Here is an 18,868-nt window from a genome sequence, read left to right on the forward strand (position 1 = left end):
TATCTAAATATGTCCTCTTTCAATGAGTCCGTACTCTCTGGAGAATCATTTCTAATAATAATAATTTGTTGCACTCTTTTGATTAGAGATATTGAGATGCAACATGTGTCTTACCATTTATCATATTCTGATGGAGTGCTAGCACTTCATATGAGAGAGGAATGAAATTGTTACCCATCTAGCCAAGCCATATATGCTTATGCAGATGTTATCAAACTCAGATGACTCAAATTGCATGAAGTTTTTAACCATTTGATTATAAATTTTATTTTTATGTAGATTGCATGTATTTATATATAGATGCATTGCTTAACTTAATTTTTTTACATATACATGATTTACTAATTTCTTTCTTTCTGACTAGTTATTAATACCTTGTGTACTGCTATAACCTTTGCTATGGTGCAGCATGATCTTTGCTGTCTGGTCAAATAAGCCAACCAACCAACTGCAGTTAATATACTGCAGTTGGTTGGTTGTAGAATAATCCTTTTTAATGTTGCCTAAAAAAAAATCTGTTAATTATGTATGGTCAATGTAATGTTTGTGTTTTCTCTTCAAACGAATTGCCAGTTGCCTTTTTTTGTGTTCTGTTCTCAATCTTGCCAGCCTGGTTGACAGAATAGTTAGTGTACCCACTCTCCATCCAACAAGCTGTTGGTTTGAAACTAACTGTGGGCATCATGGATTTTTGTTATTGTCTTTAGGTGGGAGATGAATTTCATCATCTGGTATAAGACCACTGTCCCGCTTACTGAAGGCCTGAAGTGGCTTGAAAAAGTTTCATGTTTAGTCTCTAGTGCAGGGTTTCTTATCATGTAAAAAACAAAAATTACATAAAATTAATAAAAATAGGAAAAACATTAGCTCACTTGCAGTACTCATGTACTCTAGGTTTACAGCCTTTTGTGGGTAGGAATCACAAAAAAACAAAAATCTACAACAGATCACAATGCATGACAAGAGCTTGCTGCAATAATGCGGTACATGCTAGCTATTCATTAGGATGTCTTTATAGTCACAAAGTTAAATGTAGCATTTTTAATATTTACATAACTTGGAATTAATATTACATAAATGAAGTTTGGGAAATTATCATAGTCAAGTTATGCTGTTTTTCTTGATGCTCTATTTTTCATGAAATTATGTTTCGTTTCTGCATCAAAAATGTAACAATATTTCAACATGGTATCTTCCTGAAGAACTAATGTAAATAGGAATATCAGTGCCATATACCAGAAGCTGCAAAACTATAGCACTTCAGTGTTCTCTTTGTGTGTGTGTGGGGGGGGGGGTGCAAGTGGTTAAGAAGAAAGAAAGAAGGAATGTGTTGATATATTTTTGAACTGGAACGACATCGCCATCGTCTGAGAACTTGGGAAAATTTATAGTTCTTGGGGAAACCAGTATAACAAAGACATAAGGAGGGTTGAATGAAACAGGATGAGAAGTTGGTTTAGTATGTTTGAAGCTAGACAGTGAATGGATGTTGACTAGTACTTCATGTTTATTCATGCTGAAGGGAAAGTGGAGGCGATAGTCAGTTCAGCAGAATAGTATCCTTGAAAATTTTTGCCTATGGAAGAGGCAAAAACAGAAATCTAAGAGAAAGAAATTGTTGTGCTCATTACTTAAGAGTACTAGGTGATATGTCATCCATTCCCACAGCCTTATTTACATATTACCTAATCAAAACCTGATACACCTCTGATTCTTTCACTTCCAATTCTCATAATGCTTTCCTCTCTTCTACGAGGGTGGTCTGAAAAGTTCTCAACCATAGATGGCGGCACTATTGGCAAGATTTTTTTTTTTTTCTAAATTGGTACATCTGTCATAAGCATCCATGTGAAATTGCAAGTCATTCTATCGAGTAGTTTGTTTTATACAGCTGTCTGAAGCAAAAGTGTTGTCTGTATCCTTTGAAATGGATAAAATTGAGTATCGTGCGGTTATAAAATTCTTTATAAAAGAAGGTTTAACACCAAAAGAAATTCATCCAAAGTTCATAAAAGTTTATGGGCACTCCTCTCCTTCATTTTTGACAATTAAGAAATGGGCTGCTGAGTTTAAACATGGTCGTACCAGCCTTGAAGATGATCCACGTGAAGGACGTCCAAAACGTGTAACAACACAAGAAATCATTGATCAAGTGCATGATGTGGTATTGGATGGCCAGCGAGTCAAAGTGGGTGAAATTGCTGAGACTATAGGCATTTCAAAAGAACATGTAAGATATATTTTGCATGAAGAATTGCAAATGATAAAGTTTTGCGCAAGATCGGTGCAGCACTTGCTCACAGCAGATCAAAAACACACTGGCATGAAAATCTCTGAACAGTGCTTGAAGTGTTTTAACAAGAATAAAACTGATTTTGTGCATCGATTTATTAGTATGGATGAGACTTGGATTCACCATTACCCACCAGAATCCAAACAGCAGTCAAAACAGTGAACAGAAACCGGTTGTTCAGCGCCAAAGAATACAAAGTCGGTTCCATCAGCAGGAAAGGTCATGGCATTGGTGTTTTGGGATGCTAAAGGCATTTTGTTTATTAATTATCTTGAAAAGGGTAAAACAATAACCGAGGAATATTATTCCTATCTTTTAACCAGACTAGACGAAAATATTAGTGAGAAAAACCCGGTTTGCAGAAGAAAAAAATTATCATTCATCAGGACAATGCACTGCCCACAAAGGTGTTTTGGCAATGGGAAAATTAAAGAATCTGCACTATGAATTGTTGGAACATCCACCCTATTCCCCCAGATTTGGCTCCCTCTGACTTCTATTTCTTCCCAAAACTAAAAATCTTCCTCACTGGTCAGTGTTTTTCTTTGAATTAAGAGGTTATTGCAGCTATAGAGAGGGATATTTTGCAGATCTTACTGAGAACCACTGCAGGGACGGTATAATGGTGCTTGAGCATTGCTGGAATAAATGTATTAGTCTTAAGGGAGATTATGTTGAAAAATAAAAATAATTTTGAAATTATAAATTCGTATTTTCATTGATAGGCTAAGAACGTTTCAGACCACCCTTGTATATATTGCATGACATCATGTAATAAAGTCCTCGTTCAATAATTCCACTATATCCTTTGCAGTAGTCACTCTGCTGCCATGACTATCCACAAGTGTCAACCTGCTATAATTATTTTTCTTCTTGCTTCTCATGAAGTGGAAGAATTTCCTTGAATTAACGTTGTCCTGACCATCCAATCTCCTCTCATACTGCACCTTTTCTTTCTTTACCGTGCTAGTCATCTTCCTAGCCTTCTCTTTATACTCTTCGTGGATCTGATTGCCACTAACTGTTTTGTACCCCCTCCTTTTTTCTTTTCCAACACAGCTTGCTTGATTTCACTGTTTATCCATTTCACTCCTACTCTCTACTTGCTTAATCCTTGGTATGCAGTTATACACTGCATGTGTCAGATACTGCCTTATGAATTTCCATGCACTGTCAACATGTTTTTCACACAGCTCATCTAACCAACATATTGATGCTAGTTGACTACAAATCTTCCAGTAATCACCCATCTTATAATTTCACATATATCCCCATTTTGGCAGTAACCTTTTCCTAAACAAGTGCCTTGTGAACACTCACAGCAACTGGCGGCAGTGTCAATACCTCATTAACAGCTACATCTTGCCCAGTTATCACTAAATCCAAAACACTAAAGACTCTAGTTGCTTCGTTCAAATGCTACTTAAGATATTTATCTCTCAGAAATTCAACAAACTCACTTTTCTTGTTTTCATGGGAGGGATCAAAACCCCTCCTTTTCATTCTGTGTTCTAGTAATTAGTGTCCCATCAGGATCACTTTCTTTTTAGATGTTCAACCAGTTGGCCTACACATTTCACAATCAGTATTCTTTACTTTTCCTGGCCTATAACAGCATCCAATCAGATATACTAGCATGTAAATTTCACACCACATGGATTCAAAATCTGCCATGATTATCCACCAGTGTCAACCTGCTATAATTATTTTTCTTCTTGCTTCTCACAAAGTGGAAGAATTCCCTTGAATTAACGCTGTTCTGTACTATCAACTTCCATTTTGTGTTCACAGTTCAGAGGAACTGTGAACATAAAATGGAATTCAAATCATTAACAGCACCCACCCATTCCCCTCTCCTTCTGGAAAATTGTATATCTTTCCATTTCTATTCCCAACATCACATCATCCTCAGATAACTAAGGTTCACTTATACTTTCTTTGGGCACTGACTATCAATGCAACAACCTCAGCTCTGTTATTTCGAATATTCCTCATATTTGTATACAAACATAACAATCCCTGTGCATTTGAGGCCATCCTACCAGCACCCACATTCTCTACTCTAGCTACTATACCATACCTCTCTTTTTGGTCTGACCACTCTCATTTCCCTGATCCTGACTGATTGCCATTCATACTCGTCTCATCCTCACTTTATGCATTCAATCACTTCATGCTGCTGCAACCATATCTTCAACCTCATATCCATCTTCCTCCTGTCATATTTAGCTGTGCTATCCTGCTTCACAAGTGCCCATTGATTGTTAACTACATTAACTTCTTGATTCTATACCCTCTCAGCAGACAATAGCCTTTTTAAATGCCCAACACCAAACCCATTCTAATGAATCCATCAACTTTAAACTGTTCCAACTTTCAAAAGAAAGATTCTGGTATTGCGACCACATGTTTATTAAGATAAATAAAAATGAACAAACCCGTTAAGTTTCATATGTCGTTTGACTTACATCTTCAGGGGTTTTTATTTATCTTAATAAACATGTGGTCGCAATACTGGAATATTTCTTTTGAACTGCTAAACCACAGAAACCTACACCTACATTCCAACTTTCCTTCAAATTCACTCCACAGATCACAAACTGTGTGAACCCCCTTCACCCAACTCAACTATCTTGTATATCTTTGCAATGACTTTTCCAGCAACACTATTATCCTTTACCTTCCGAAACTAATAAAGTACACAAACCATTCTTTCTTGGTGGAACAATGAAAGAAATAACTGATGCTTTGCAGAGAAGGAAAGAGTAGGCATCAGAATTAGTTGTGGGTGCAAATGACTTAGTTGGTGAAAAACGGAATGTTGATAAAAACTTGAGGTTTATCAAAACATCCTAAGAAAGGATGCTTTGTGTACTTTATTAGTGATCACACCTGATCAAGTCCGTCATACAATGATTTACGATTGTTCTTTGACTCTTTCTTCATAATACTAACTTTCTCATTCATATCAAGTCATCTCTTTTTTAGGTGTTTAATCTCATCTTACAGATGCTTCATTTATTATTATTATGTGACACCTCCAGGGAGTCCAAAGACTCATCGAGGGGAGAGCACCTACTCTACAGCTTTCTGTCTCCACCAACTATAATGAACCGCAGCTACACCAATGCCATCTACTGCCCACCACCACCACTAGTATTTTCACAGACAGTCAAACATTCATGCCCATGGTGGAATTCAAACCCACAGCCTTTTGGCCTGGAGAGCAGATACGTTAACCACTCGGCCAACCAGGCCAGTCTTTTCCACTTCACTTTAGCTTCCATTTTTAAGTGCTCTAACCTCTCGATATACTCTTCATATACATTAATGCTTTTCTTCTTTTCATTCACTCTAATAGGCCAAAAATCTTTCAATTTTTCAATACATACATGATGCAATTTTCGCATCGCATCCACTGGGGGAAACCATGACAGAACTCGATCTTCATGCCAAAGCTTTCCCTGCTGCCAATTCACTTCTTTATGGATGCCATTTTCAGAAAGTAGAAGTAGCAGGAACAAACAGGTAGCAAAATCACAAATAAACAAAATTCAACAACAAACATTACTTAAGGACATTTGTATTCAGCATGAAAAAAATGAAGCATAATTATATGATAAAAGACCACACTATACACTATTTAAAAACACTTTTTTTTTAGAATAGCTGAAATATACCACTACGTTCACTAGCAACACATTTTACCAATTTGACATTTGATGTTATGAAGGCTATTCATCAATTTATGTCATATTGAAAGTTTATTTTTCACTTGGTTAGAGTATAATATCTCCTATAATGCAAAACACATATCTGCAAAGAGATGTGTTTTGCATTATAGGAGATACTGAGATAGGAGTGTTGTTAGCTTGCTCCACCTTTGCAACGAGTTGCCTGGTGTTGTACCACCTTACCCCAGTCTTGAAGATACTTTCAGGCGCAAACTTTGTTTGCTCACACTTGGAAAAAGGATTAAACTAATTTATGTCATAAACAGCAATTTCCTCTTTTTTCTATTTATTTTTTATTTTTATTTGAATGTTTTGAATTAATTCTGTCATCCAGATTAAAAGACGAATTTATAATACTGATTACTATTATTATGTATTATGTATTATGTTAATTTCTTTGGTGTAAAAATTGGTTTCTGTTATCATATCTAAGTTTAATTTCATGTATCTTTTAGAATTTAATTAATAAACTTTTTTTTTTTTTCTTCCAGTGTTGTATGCTTTTCACTATTTGCTGTTATATTTTCCTTTATTTTAAGAACAGACTGTCTGGATTTTCCCCAAGTAGAAATCAGCTGTTTTCGGGAATAGTAGTTTGTCCATCCCAGGTGAGAATCTTACTCTTCTTAGTTGCAAACGCTAGTTTTTAATCACATCTCATAATATGCTGTACTGCACGAATGTGTAGCAGTATTATTATTTTCATTTCTGGATGTATATGAAGAAACCTTGATATATATATATATATATATATATATATCCATTTTTTAAAGATTTTTCACAATCTTTTTAGTTAATTAAAAATAAAATAAAAAGGTAAAACTAAAAATGAAAAAAGTATAACTCTCATTATATATCGTAGTTGTGTTCTCAAGAATTGGCATGCATATCGAAAACACATAAGACACAGTAGGCTTGTAACATGGGATAATAGAGATTGTTCACAAACAAGTGTGATTTTGATTTTTCAAGATTAATTTAATTGAAAATGTACCTATTTTTCATACACATTAAGGCATAAGAATGGTACATAAAATATTCAGTACATATAAAACAAATAACTATTAAAGTACTTTATTTTCACAATTACTACATCTTAATCATATCTTTAGCTGGCATGCTGAAATTGAAGGCTGCTTTTTCAAGAACCTCTCAATGGAAACCTGATTTGCAGTTTTCAACTTCAGATTGTATACATCCTTGTAGCATTTAATGATGTTTTCAGTCTCCTGGTCAGAGTCATGTTCTTTGAAGAGAGCCATGGCACTATCTTTCAGCTTAAAAGCTTGAGAACCTTCATTCTGAGAGTTTTCTCATGTTCTATATCCACAGAACTTGACTCAGATTCCTTATGGATTTGCTTTTCCATAGCCAGAGGATCTTCATTATTCAGGGTGTAGAAGTTATTTACAGATAGAGATAATACAGCATAGACCATTAAGGCAATAGGGATGCTAAATGGACACTGAGCCATGAGTACAGTGGATGGAGGTACAAAACAAGGCTTGCATAGAATCACCATTCTGTACATTAAAGGCATCTCAGAATTCCTTTTTCCTATCTTAAAGAAGTTTAATATCTCCATCACTTTCGTATGTATTAATTCAATCAGCTTTATGATACTGTCTCCAAAAGTTATGGACTTAGTCCCATGCAACTGCTAGTTATTCTATTTTGGTCAAATAGGCCAATCTGTTTCTACATGCATTTCTGAGCATCAGTCCTACATTGCCTTAGAAATGCAACAAATCAGGTTTATCAGAACATGGGATTACTAATACTAGCCACAGGATCCTTTGGAATGACACCAAATGACTACATAGATTACTAAAATAAAGAGCCAAAAGGCTTCACGTTGGCAATGTAAAATTATATAAGTCAAGTGGATATTAGATCCAACACAAACTATGACAAATTAAATTAAGGGGATAAAAATCCCTTATTATTTTACAGCCAGTATGCAAAACTCTGAGATCGAAAACTACAATCTAAGAGTTTCATGCCGAAGAACTATTGGCAAATCCAAGCGTAAGTGAACACCTGGTAGTTTTTGAGAGTTTCGCATACTGGCTGTAAAATAATAAGGGATTTTTATCCCCTTAATTTAATTAACTTCACCACAAAATATAGCCATTTGGCTTTTTATAAACTATGACAGTTTCATAAGGTAAGTTGACCAGAGAGCTTATGGGAATACATTTCCTGGCATTCACTAGTTGCCTTAGTATGGGCCATATAGAAGACATAGGTGCTGCCAAGTATCTATATATTCGCCTTTTATTTGTCCATTTTGATAAGGTTTCACTGACCTGACAGCTGTTTCGAACTGGTTGGCTCTCTTCAGAGATCAGGTAGAAACCTTAAGAGAGCAAAAACTGTCGTTCAGTACTAAGGAATTTGAAATGTCATAGAGATGTATTTTTCATAAGCAAACTCTCGGTCAGTGCGTAAAAGTAATTACTAAAATAAAGAGCCAAAAGACTTCAGTTCGGCGATGTAAAATTATATAAGTCAAGTAGATATTAGATCCAACATTATTTCAAAGACAGACTGAGGTTGTCTTACACCCAATTATGATGTGCTTGTTGTGAATTGTTCTGACCCAAATTGTGGTGGCTTATGGGTTGGATAATGGATAAGTTAAAGATCAAATGGGGGAATGAAAGTACTGATACAAGTAATAAACTTTTTTTTTTTTTTTTTTTTAATGCCTTCTGGGTATGTGTCATGGTTTGAAGCTGAGCAGTACTCCAATCAGGAATAAAAAATAAGTAGAAATTGTGAAAATCATTCCATTTGGCATGCTTGTAGTTGTGAAAGACAAGACTGGGAAGTATTGTCAGAGACATTATAGATTTAAAAAAAAAAAATTGATATCAAATCTAAACTTTGAATGTTGACATTGACAGTATAGTTATAGAGATTGTTAATAAGAAAAAAAGATGAAGAGCATTGGTAGAATAGGTGGATAACATATGCATATTAATTTTTCCACTTTGTTGTATTTCTTTTATTGGTTTTATTAGGTGTTAATAATTTTCCCTTCTGGTTTTTTGACATAAATCTGATCTAGTTTGTGAATTTACATTATGAAAAGAATTGCATGCATATCTTTCCTCTTCCTTATTTTAGGTTCTTCTTTTTTTTGGGGGGGGGACCAGTAAATGCATGCCTTTTGAATAAATTGTCTTGGTATTAATTCCAAATTACTTGTATAGTCCATATGATGCAGAATGTAGAAATGCTAAACGTTTTACATTTAATTAGCTGACTGCTCCATTGTGTGTATATATTTAGTATTTGAATCTGTTAAAATACTTGCTTTGAAAGGTGAATGTAATGTATTTCAAATAATAATAACTAACTGAAGCTACATTATTTTTATTTATTGTTATTTTTTATATTAGCATGATTTTTCAGTTATGTCTTTTGACATTTCATTATTAAGTTATATAAAATTTTTATATTTTCTAGCTGAGTAGTACAGATGTAAAATCACTTTGGGCTATGATAACCTATTATGGAGGAAAATTCCAGCTAGAACTTGATGTATGCTGCACCCATCTGGTAGCAGCTAAACCCAGTGGAGTAAGTAACTGATGATTAATTTGATTTATTTATTGAAATTGAATTACAGGTCTGACATTTAAAATTTCAAGACTGTGTGTGGGTGAGAATCACCAACAGGAATAGTAATATTTAATTTTTAATTATGCTAATCAAATTTACTCAAACCAATTAATTCTGTACTATAACTTCTCAAAACAGTTAATTACATGTTTAGTTTCTCATTTTTTTTTCTGTTTTTTTTTTCTATTGAATACCAGCTGTTTGTAGAATTACACTTGGCAAGCCCTTAAAACTTCAAAAATGTTTTTTGGAATTGCAGTCCTAAATGAAATTATTTATAAATGAATATAACCCAAATAATAGCACATATTTTAAAATATAGTCAATATCTGTAAAAAAAAAAAAAAAAAAAAAAAAAAAAAGGGGGGGGGGGACAATTTTATAAGACTATTACACTTTTTTATAAAATCTTTATCAAGTAACTTTATTTTTATCCTCCTACATGTTTCGCCAATCTGTTTCTATTGGCATCCTCAGGGAATACAAATCAGTAAGCATAAAATGAAGGTTACAGACTAGGTTATAACCGATGAAAATCGGTTAAATTCGTAAATTTTTAAGATCACCGAAAGATCCTCACCCATTCTACAAATACTCTGGAGTATATAATATTCCTTGCTCATGTGGTATTAGTTACGTAGGTCAGACATCTAGAAGCTTTGAAATGAGAAAGAAAGAACACATAGGATATGTCAGAAATAACAGACAAGACATTTCAGGCCTTTCATGCCACTTTGCCTCTACCAACCATCACATTGAGTGGGATAAGAGCCTTATGCCATACATAGAAGATAACTACCATTCAAGAACCTTTAAAGAAGCAGCTACAGTCGTCCATAAAACTGAAAACCTAAACAAGAATCAAGGCCTAATTTTACCAGAAATTTGGAAAACTTTTATCAGATCATTAAATATCAAAGAAATGAACTTTCATAACAATTACGTCATGAGTCATCACGAATAAATCACGTTAACGAGACACGCACATTGTCACGCACAATACCAATTTTTTGTATGATTTAGAACCATCGGTTATAACCTAGTCTGTAACCTTCATTTTGTGCTTACTGATTTGTATTCCCTGAGGATGCCAATAGAAACAGATTGGCGAAACATGTAGGAGGATAAAAATAAAGCTACTTGATAAAGATTTTATAAAAAAGTGTAATAGTCTTATGAATAATTGTCAAGAAAAAATTCAACATAATGAACGGGGGCAATTTTAATTTAAAAAAATTATTTTGCAATTTGATACTATATTTATATTCGATGTTCTTTTGCCCAGGCAAGGCATTCAGCCCAGAGTCATGCCGTTAGAGGTAGGACTCTTGTAATATTTATACACTGAAGTGACATTGAATTAGGGTAGGAGAAACTATGCAAATTCTGTACCACGACTCCTGCATCTGTGTGCATATGTGGCCGAAACTGTGGTTATATTTAGCTGTCAGTTTGGCTTCCCAAAGCATTTGTCATGAGAAGCGTAATGGGAAAGGCATGGAATTGAGATGCATTTGACAGATGTCAGATCGTAGGTGCCCGACCAATGGGTGACTTGATCTCTGAAATTGTCAATGAACTTGGGTTTTCTTGTACGACAGTGTTCTAGGAATATGAAAATTCTAGCAAAAACACAAGACCCGGACAAACTGCAAAGAGCAACCAGCCTTGAATGATCACAGGCTTTGTTGTCTGACTCACATCGTACAGACTGATAGGGGCCAGAAATGATCTCAAATCACCTCCCACCTTAACGAGGGTTCCAGCTGGAAAGTCAGTGCAAGGTCCATGCAACATTCACTTCACCATCTCAGCTTTGGGAGCCGCCAACCTACAAGAGTCCCACTTCTAACAACATGAGACTGGGCCGAATGCTTTGCCTGGGCAAAAGAACATCGAAACTGGGATTGAAAATTGGCGACATATAGCCTGGAGTGATGAATCATTATTTAAACTTCATCGCCAATGGGAGGCTGAGGATATGGTGCCAGCCCCATGAAGCCATGGATCCTGCATGTTGTCAGGTCGTTGAGAGTTGTTGGTATGTGTAACAATGACTCAATGCATCCCTGTATGTTGAACCCATGGCTGACCATTTACACTCATTTATGTCCATCGTGCATCCCAGTGGAGATGGCATCTACCAGCAAACAGCTGTTCATCTCACAGGTCCAAGCAGGTACTGCTTCGTTCCAGGAATATTCTGTGGACTTTGAAATAATGAAGTGGCCACATAGAAGCCCTGATTTAAATCCCATCAAAAATCTTTTGAATACCATCGAGCAGAGTGTTCAGGCCTGTGTCTCATCACTGCCAAACTTGAGCGAATTGTGGACAGCTTTGGAGGATGCATGAGTTGCCATGCCTGCGAAACATTTTCGTAAGCTTGTGGAGTCCTTGTTTCATGTAGCAGCCATTATCAGGCCAAAGGTTCCAACACGTTACTAAGTAGTTATCCCTAATTCAATGGTACTTCAGTGTATTTATAAGGGTGTTTCAGCCAAAGGTCATTTAAATGATCAGCTGTGGAGAAAGACTACCATCAATAAATACTATCAGGGAAATGAAAGTACACTTAGCTAACAGGCATATTACTTGGCTACAGTGGTTAAATTCAGCCTGGGCTCTCTAGAGCCTGGCCCTGGAACTTTTTTATGCACCATACCCAGAACATTTTTCTGTTTTGTGACTTTTCTCCTTTTACGGTAATTAAACCTAACACAAAACAGACAGCAATGGCAGGTTATTAAGACGTGTATATGATTGTGCGGTATTAACAAAAGATCACACGACCGAAAGATAAAAGCATAGCTGACAATTGAGTTGAAATGCTAACTCTCTTGCCGAATTCCATATGTGAAACTGCTATAACAGCATTCACTGTAGATATATATTTCTTAGTTTTAACATGTTTACGAATTTTAAAACGTTCGATTGAATTTTATTGCTGCTTTGCAGCAAGCGTAACTCACACACACACACAACACATCTAATTAATAACGGTAGTTTTTAGTTAGATACTGTTTTGCCAGTGCAACATATGGTTTTGCTTAAGTCTATACAGCATAGTTTCTGTATGAGGGGACATGATTCATTAATTAGTGTTGTTTTTATCCCAATTGCATATTTTATCTCTAATTGCATATTTGTTAAGAAATATATTACACAGACTGCTCATACCTTATTCACTGACATAATAAAAGTACTTGTTTTTCTTGCCTCTGCAGTATAGTGGCTGTTGGGGAGGGCGTGTTGTTTACTGCTGCAAGCGAGTTACTTTTTGCGAGGTATATGCGAAACGTTTTAATTTCTTTTTTCAAAAAATAAAATCAGGGGTGAAAGTTATATGTGAGGGCGAGTTATATTCAAGTAAGTATGGTATTTCAACTATGGATAAGTACATTGGTACCATCTTTAAATGGAAAAATAGCTCGGATGACATTGATAATGCAAAACGAGTTTGTAATGACAGTTTGTGTGTAGTTTCTGGAGAGAAAGAGGTCTGTAACGAATCCAGAGAAACACAGAATTCCCATCAGTTGCAATGCGATAATATTAATATGCTGAAATTTTGCGAAACTTTTATATGCGAAACTTTTTAATTTCTTTTTTCAAAAAATAAAATCAGGGGTGAAAGTTATATGTGAGGGCGAGTTATATTCAAGTAAGTATGGTATTTCAACTATGGATAAGTACATTGGTACCATCTTTAAATGGAAAAATAGCTCGGATGACATTGATAATGCAAAACGAGTTTGTAATGACAGTTTGTGTGTAGTTTCTGGAGAGAAAGAGGTCTGTAACGAATCCAGAGAAACACAGAATTCCCATCAGTTGCAATGCGATAATATTAATATGCTGAACAAAAGGAAAGATTTGCTGACTTGTTGGACACTCGACCAGTGGATCGCATTCAAAGGTAAATACCAATTGGTTATTTTGTAGGAACATTTTTCCGTTTTGTGACTTTTCTTCCTTTACGGTAATTATGCTTACATTATTGTGTTATTATTCAACAATTGTTTACGATTTCGAATGTGTATATAAAGTCAATATCAACAGTCGCCTGATTATGAATGCGTGATGAAAGGGATGGGGAGGTTTGGAGTTTCCCTGGATAGCATCCAATGGTAAATGCAAGGGCCCCAGAACTTATTCATTTACAATTTAACCACTGCTTGGCTATGTCAAGCCTTTGGGCATAATTCAAGGAAGATGTGGTGGGATGTTTTGTATAAATAGCAAAGGTTTTCTGTTTAAAACCTTTGCTGTTTATACAAACTCGATTTTGTTAACAGAAGTTAAAACAACCAACCTATGTGGCCACTTCATTAACCAATGTCTATTGTGAAAATAAATGAATTGTAGCTCATTTGAATTCTGATAGTATATACCTAAGTTTATACTTCGTGTCAACCAGACTTTAGACAGCTAAAGCTTTTCATAGTTTATGAAAAGTAGGTGCACTCTGATGAGTACACCTGCCCACATACAAAAAGTATTTTCCCTGTCACATACAGATTCTTCACAAAATGTTGTCAACTCTTTTATACACAATGAATGTACATTATAACAAACTGTGGAAAAACTTGGCTTTAGTCTCATAGAAACAATTCCATTTTAAGCTTGTCATGACAACTCAAAATTTTCATGATAATGGATGGAATTTTCTAACAAAAGTTGTTGCAATTCACACCTGGAAATTTTCATTTGGGAAAAGCAGATGCATGTTTTGTTATGTTTTTTTAAACATTATCTACCCAGAACAACTGCAATATGTAATATCTGCATTTGCATGAAAAACTCCTTGAAACAATGGATTCAAGAAGTACAAGAAGGCTTTCCTATAGAACAGAAAATGTCAGTATTGATACAGATGAGAATATAGAAAATAAATTAACTTATGATGTATCAAGACTAAACAAATGTTTATACAGATGATATGGGAATTGGAAAAAGTTGAAGCATTTAGAGTATCACATAGAATAATAAAAAAAAAAGAAGCAAAATGAGAGTTAACAAAGTACTAAAGTATGTAAGATACCATTTGAATAATGATAATCAGATAAGTATAATTTAATATAAAAGGGATGTAATATAATATAATGATTCACTTGTAAGGTGTGAATATATAAAGGATGCAGTATGGTATGGTGATTCTGTAGGATATCTGTATTAAAATTCAAATATCTCACAAGTTTAAAAATACAGAAATGAATTAAAGTAAAAAAATTGGCAATGAGGTATTATTTTGTGGTTAGTTGAACATGTTTGTTTTTTGTATGTCGCAGGCAAGACATTTTGCAATGTTAATCTTTAGTTACTGAAATCTTACTTAGATGTGAAATAAATTTATTTAAATTAGTTATTAAAGCTGTTAATTATAATTTTATATGAACTGTCAAAGGTTTTATAATGTTAGTGTTGTTTGTATGTAAATGTGATGTTTATGACATCTTGTTAATAGCAAGAAAAGTGAAATTACTGCTATAATTCACATAAGCTCTCTTTATCTCAAAACAGAATAAAAATTCTGTTTTGAGATAAAGTTGGATCTTTAACATCCTCCATTTCTTATTCATTCCTTTAATGATTTTTTATGCTTAATGAAATCTTTTACATTCTTTTATTCTTGAGTTATGCATATTATGTACAGTAAGAGAAAAAGAGCTAACTTTATGAACAAATATATAAAATCCTATCATATATATTTTTGAATGGAGTTTAAGGAACAAGTTGAACTGTGAGCACCACATGGTTTTTGTGACATTCCATGAAATGTATCCTGGGTGGTCTAATGAATTTTTTATTTATTTTATTTTTAAACATTTTTATTTATTTTTATATAATCTTGGAAATTTATTTATCTCTCTAGAAACCAAACATGGAACTTTTTCAAGCCACTTCAAGCCTCCAATAAGCTAGACATTGCTCTCACACTAGATGATGAAATTCATCTCCCAATTAAATGCTTCCACAAATATCCATGTCCAACACGGATTTGAACCCACCTGTTGGTTGGAAAGCAGGCACATTAACCACTAGGCCAGCGAGGTCAAAAAATCCCACTGGAGTTGATCTAAGGAAATTGACTGCACTCATCATAATAAAGAAAAAAAAAATTCATAATTTTTGCTATTTTAATGATATGTCATAAACTGAAATGCCACTGTGAAGAATGCAATTTTTGCTCTATCAGTGTACATATGAAAACAAGGCATTCAATATCCAAATCTTTCATCTATTGTAAGTCCTGTGGCTTATGGTCTTATTCTGTTGAACCCTTTACCATACTTGTTTTACAATTGTTTAACCTGATTCCGAATGTCAAGTTGATATAAATAATGAAAGATCTTATCAATCAGAAACTGAGAATGAAGAACCTTCTATCCTTGAAATACATTATCATGGGCAAGTTATCATTAGTAGATCATGCTTCACAGAGTATTATGAGAGTAACTCAGCAAGCAAGTGTTACAAGCAAGAAGCAGAACAAATGAATTGGAAATGAATGGTTTTCAGTAATACATCACTAGGTTGTAGCACAGTCTAGAATGATGAGGATACATGTAGTAGATTTTATGTTTTATAGCTGTTTTTAGCAGTCTAAAATGGTGACTATGCTCGAGAAGTGTACAACTATCGATTAGCATGCTGTTGTATGTTTCTTGTGGGCAAAGGGACTTCCTACAGAGCACATTCATAAAGAGATATATCCTGTTTATAAAGAGATGTTTGTCACATGCAGCAGTAACTATCAAAAAGTTGTTTAATGGCAGAACCTTAAACAACGTTTTAAAAGTTTATGCTTACAGTCTTTGGGGGGATTCCCAGAGTATTGCTGCCTTTTTTTTCAGAAGTGTGAAAATGTGAATGCCATATCATACTGTGAAGTTTTTATTGAAGCTTTGGATGCAGTTTGTCTCAAGCAACCAGGCCTACTAATAAGAGGAGTGTTACGCTTGCATGCCAATGCTAGACCTCATACAGCTACAGGACTCCTTAAGAGAACTTACCTTACAGCCCTGACCTTGCCCCAGGTGACTTTCACCTGTGTGGCCTGCTGAAACAACACCATGGTGACAAACATTTTGCTGGTAATCAGGTTGAAAATCTGTGGAGTTGCTTGAGACAACAGATAAAAGGAATTCTTTGCTGCAGGTTTTGAAGGACTAAAGTAATGGGACAAGTGTGTAAATGTTGAAGGGATGATTGTGTAGTGAAATGTTTTTCCAAGGTTCATATTTCACTCGTATTTCTTTTATAAACATTTATAATTTACTGACGTTTTCTCATAAATAGAAAATTACAGTAATTATTAGAAGCCATACACATATTTTTTTTAGGACTCTTGTTTTTATAGTGAAGTTTTTCCTGTATCTGGGCACTTCAGTAAAAATAGCCAGAACTCGGGAGAAATATAATCTCTACGCTGCTTTCAAACCTCACTTCAAGTGGGCTTCTCTTCTCCACTCTCCTAAGGATCTGCATTCTTCTCTCTCTATTCCACGTATTAAGGTTCCTTGTTCTTGCAAATTATCATATTATGGTCATATTGGGAGACCTGCTAACATCTGCCTAGAAGAATGCAAAAAATATTTGGTTTATCAGACTATGCCTTGGATGCCTTACACAGAACCTTATATGTAGCTGTTACTTTTACTGTAATTTTATTTATATGAAGACACTATAACTTAACTTTCATTAATTATATATTGGGTTTTATCCTTTATCCACGTGTTAGCAAATGAAGTTTGCACCTGAAGTACTTTCAGGACTGGGGCAACTCGTGGTAAAGGTAGTATAAGTTCTTATCACTTGCCTTAGTACTAAAGGAATCGTTGGTTTTGCTAACACTTGGATAAAGGATAAAACCCAATATATAATTAGTAGCATAGCCAAGTAAAAAACTCCCATTGACTTTGTACATTTTAGTAATCATAGTCTTTGTGCCAATAAAACATAAACCAAACCAAACCATATACAGAATTAGAAATAAGAAACCCACCATGCTCTATTGCAGCAAACACAAACTTCAAAGACTCTTTTCAGAATCTGCAGCAGACTTAAAAAACAAGCTGAATCTTAATAATTTTAAATTTGGGAAACTAATTTTTAGGCCTCCCACCCAACATTTAGGGCTAGCCAACAGCACCCATAGAGGGCAACCCCTCATAAAATTTTAGTCTTTATTTATTCTATCTAATTTCTTCCACTTATTGTTACTTGTTTTATTACAATTTTAACATTGTATTCCTCATGATGTCATTATGACTGAGATGAAATATTGAAATCCATTAACCGTGTTGTTTAATATTTCTATTTGTGCTGTAAGTTATTCCATTAAAGTTAACATGAATTTAAATTAGCACCTAAGCCTTATTATTAGTTTAGTAATTATTATACATATAATGTATAATTACATTTATCATCATCATCAAATTCCTGCCATGTACCCTCAAGGGGTGTACAGGATACGATAGTACTACATGAAAAAAATTACATCATTACTAACTTCCTATCTACAATTTTCCTCCAAATCAGTCTCTTACTTGTCAAGACACCAACATTATAGATCTTATATTTTTATTGTCTAAGGCACTTTGTACCGTATCAATCCACCTATATCTTGGTCTTCCTCTGGGTCGTTTTGCTGCCAACCTAGCAGAGAAAACTTGTTTTGCTAATCTTTCTTCGCCCATTCTGTTTAAGTGACCATACCACCTGAGATTAGCCTTGCTAACGCATTCCTGGATGCTGACAATGTCAAGTTCTTTCCTAATATCCTCGTTTTTAATATGATATTGCCATTGATGCCATCTGTTCATGCCTATAATCTTTCTCTGGACTCTCTTATCTGCGGTCTCTAGTCTTTGGTCAAGTGTTTTACTTCTGACCCAGCTCTCAGATCCATAAGTTAAAACTGGTTTGAACACTGTCTTGTATACAGCTAATTTAGTGTTCCGACTAATTTCTCTCTTATTCCCTATGAATTTATTCAATTGACTTCCCACCATACCAGCTTTGCTGATTCTGTTGTCTATTTCTATATTTAATTTACCATCTTCATTAAAAATCGTGCCTAAGTAGCTGAAATGTTTACTTGTTCCACAGGTTCTCCATTCACAACACAGTTGACATTTTCAGTGATTCTGCCTATTTTCATTGTCTTTTTCTTTTTATTGCTGACCTTCATACCATATCTATTACA

The 18,868-nt window shown here is 34.6% G+C and overlaps 1 protein-coding gene across 3 annotated transcripts in view; it reads left to right on the forward strand.

Annotated features, from left to right (window-relative positions):
• LOC150095640 (uncharacterized) overlaps positions 1-18,868 on the forward strand; it is a 205,250-nt gene that overhangs the window by 27,949 nt on the left and 158,433 nt on the right. For all 3 annotated transcript variants that reach the window (XR_016550027.1, XM_090409716.1, XM_090409715.1), the window contains exons 5-6: positions 6,572-6,635; positions 9,502-9,615. Coding sequence is in view for 2 of the 3 variants with exons in the window: in XM_090409716.1 (XP_090265842.1) it covers positions 6,572-6,635; positions 9,502-9,615 (178 nt within the window). In the remaining variant the exon portion in view is untranslated. The remainder of the gene's footprint in view (positions 1-6,571; positions 6,636-9,501; positions 9,616-18,868) is intronic.

This window comes from Typopeltis vanoorti, chromosome 20 (genome assembly GCF_054136105.1).
Source record: "Typopeltis vanoorti isolate ZY-2024b chromosome 20, IOZ_Tvanoo_1.0, whole genome shotgun sequence".
In the NCBI taxonomy this organism is placed as follows: Eukaryota; Metazoa; Arthropoda; class Arachnida; order Uropygi; family Thelyphonidae; genus Typopeltis; species Typopeltis vanoorti.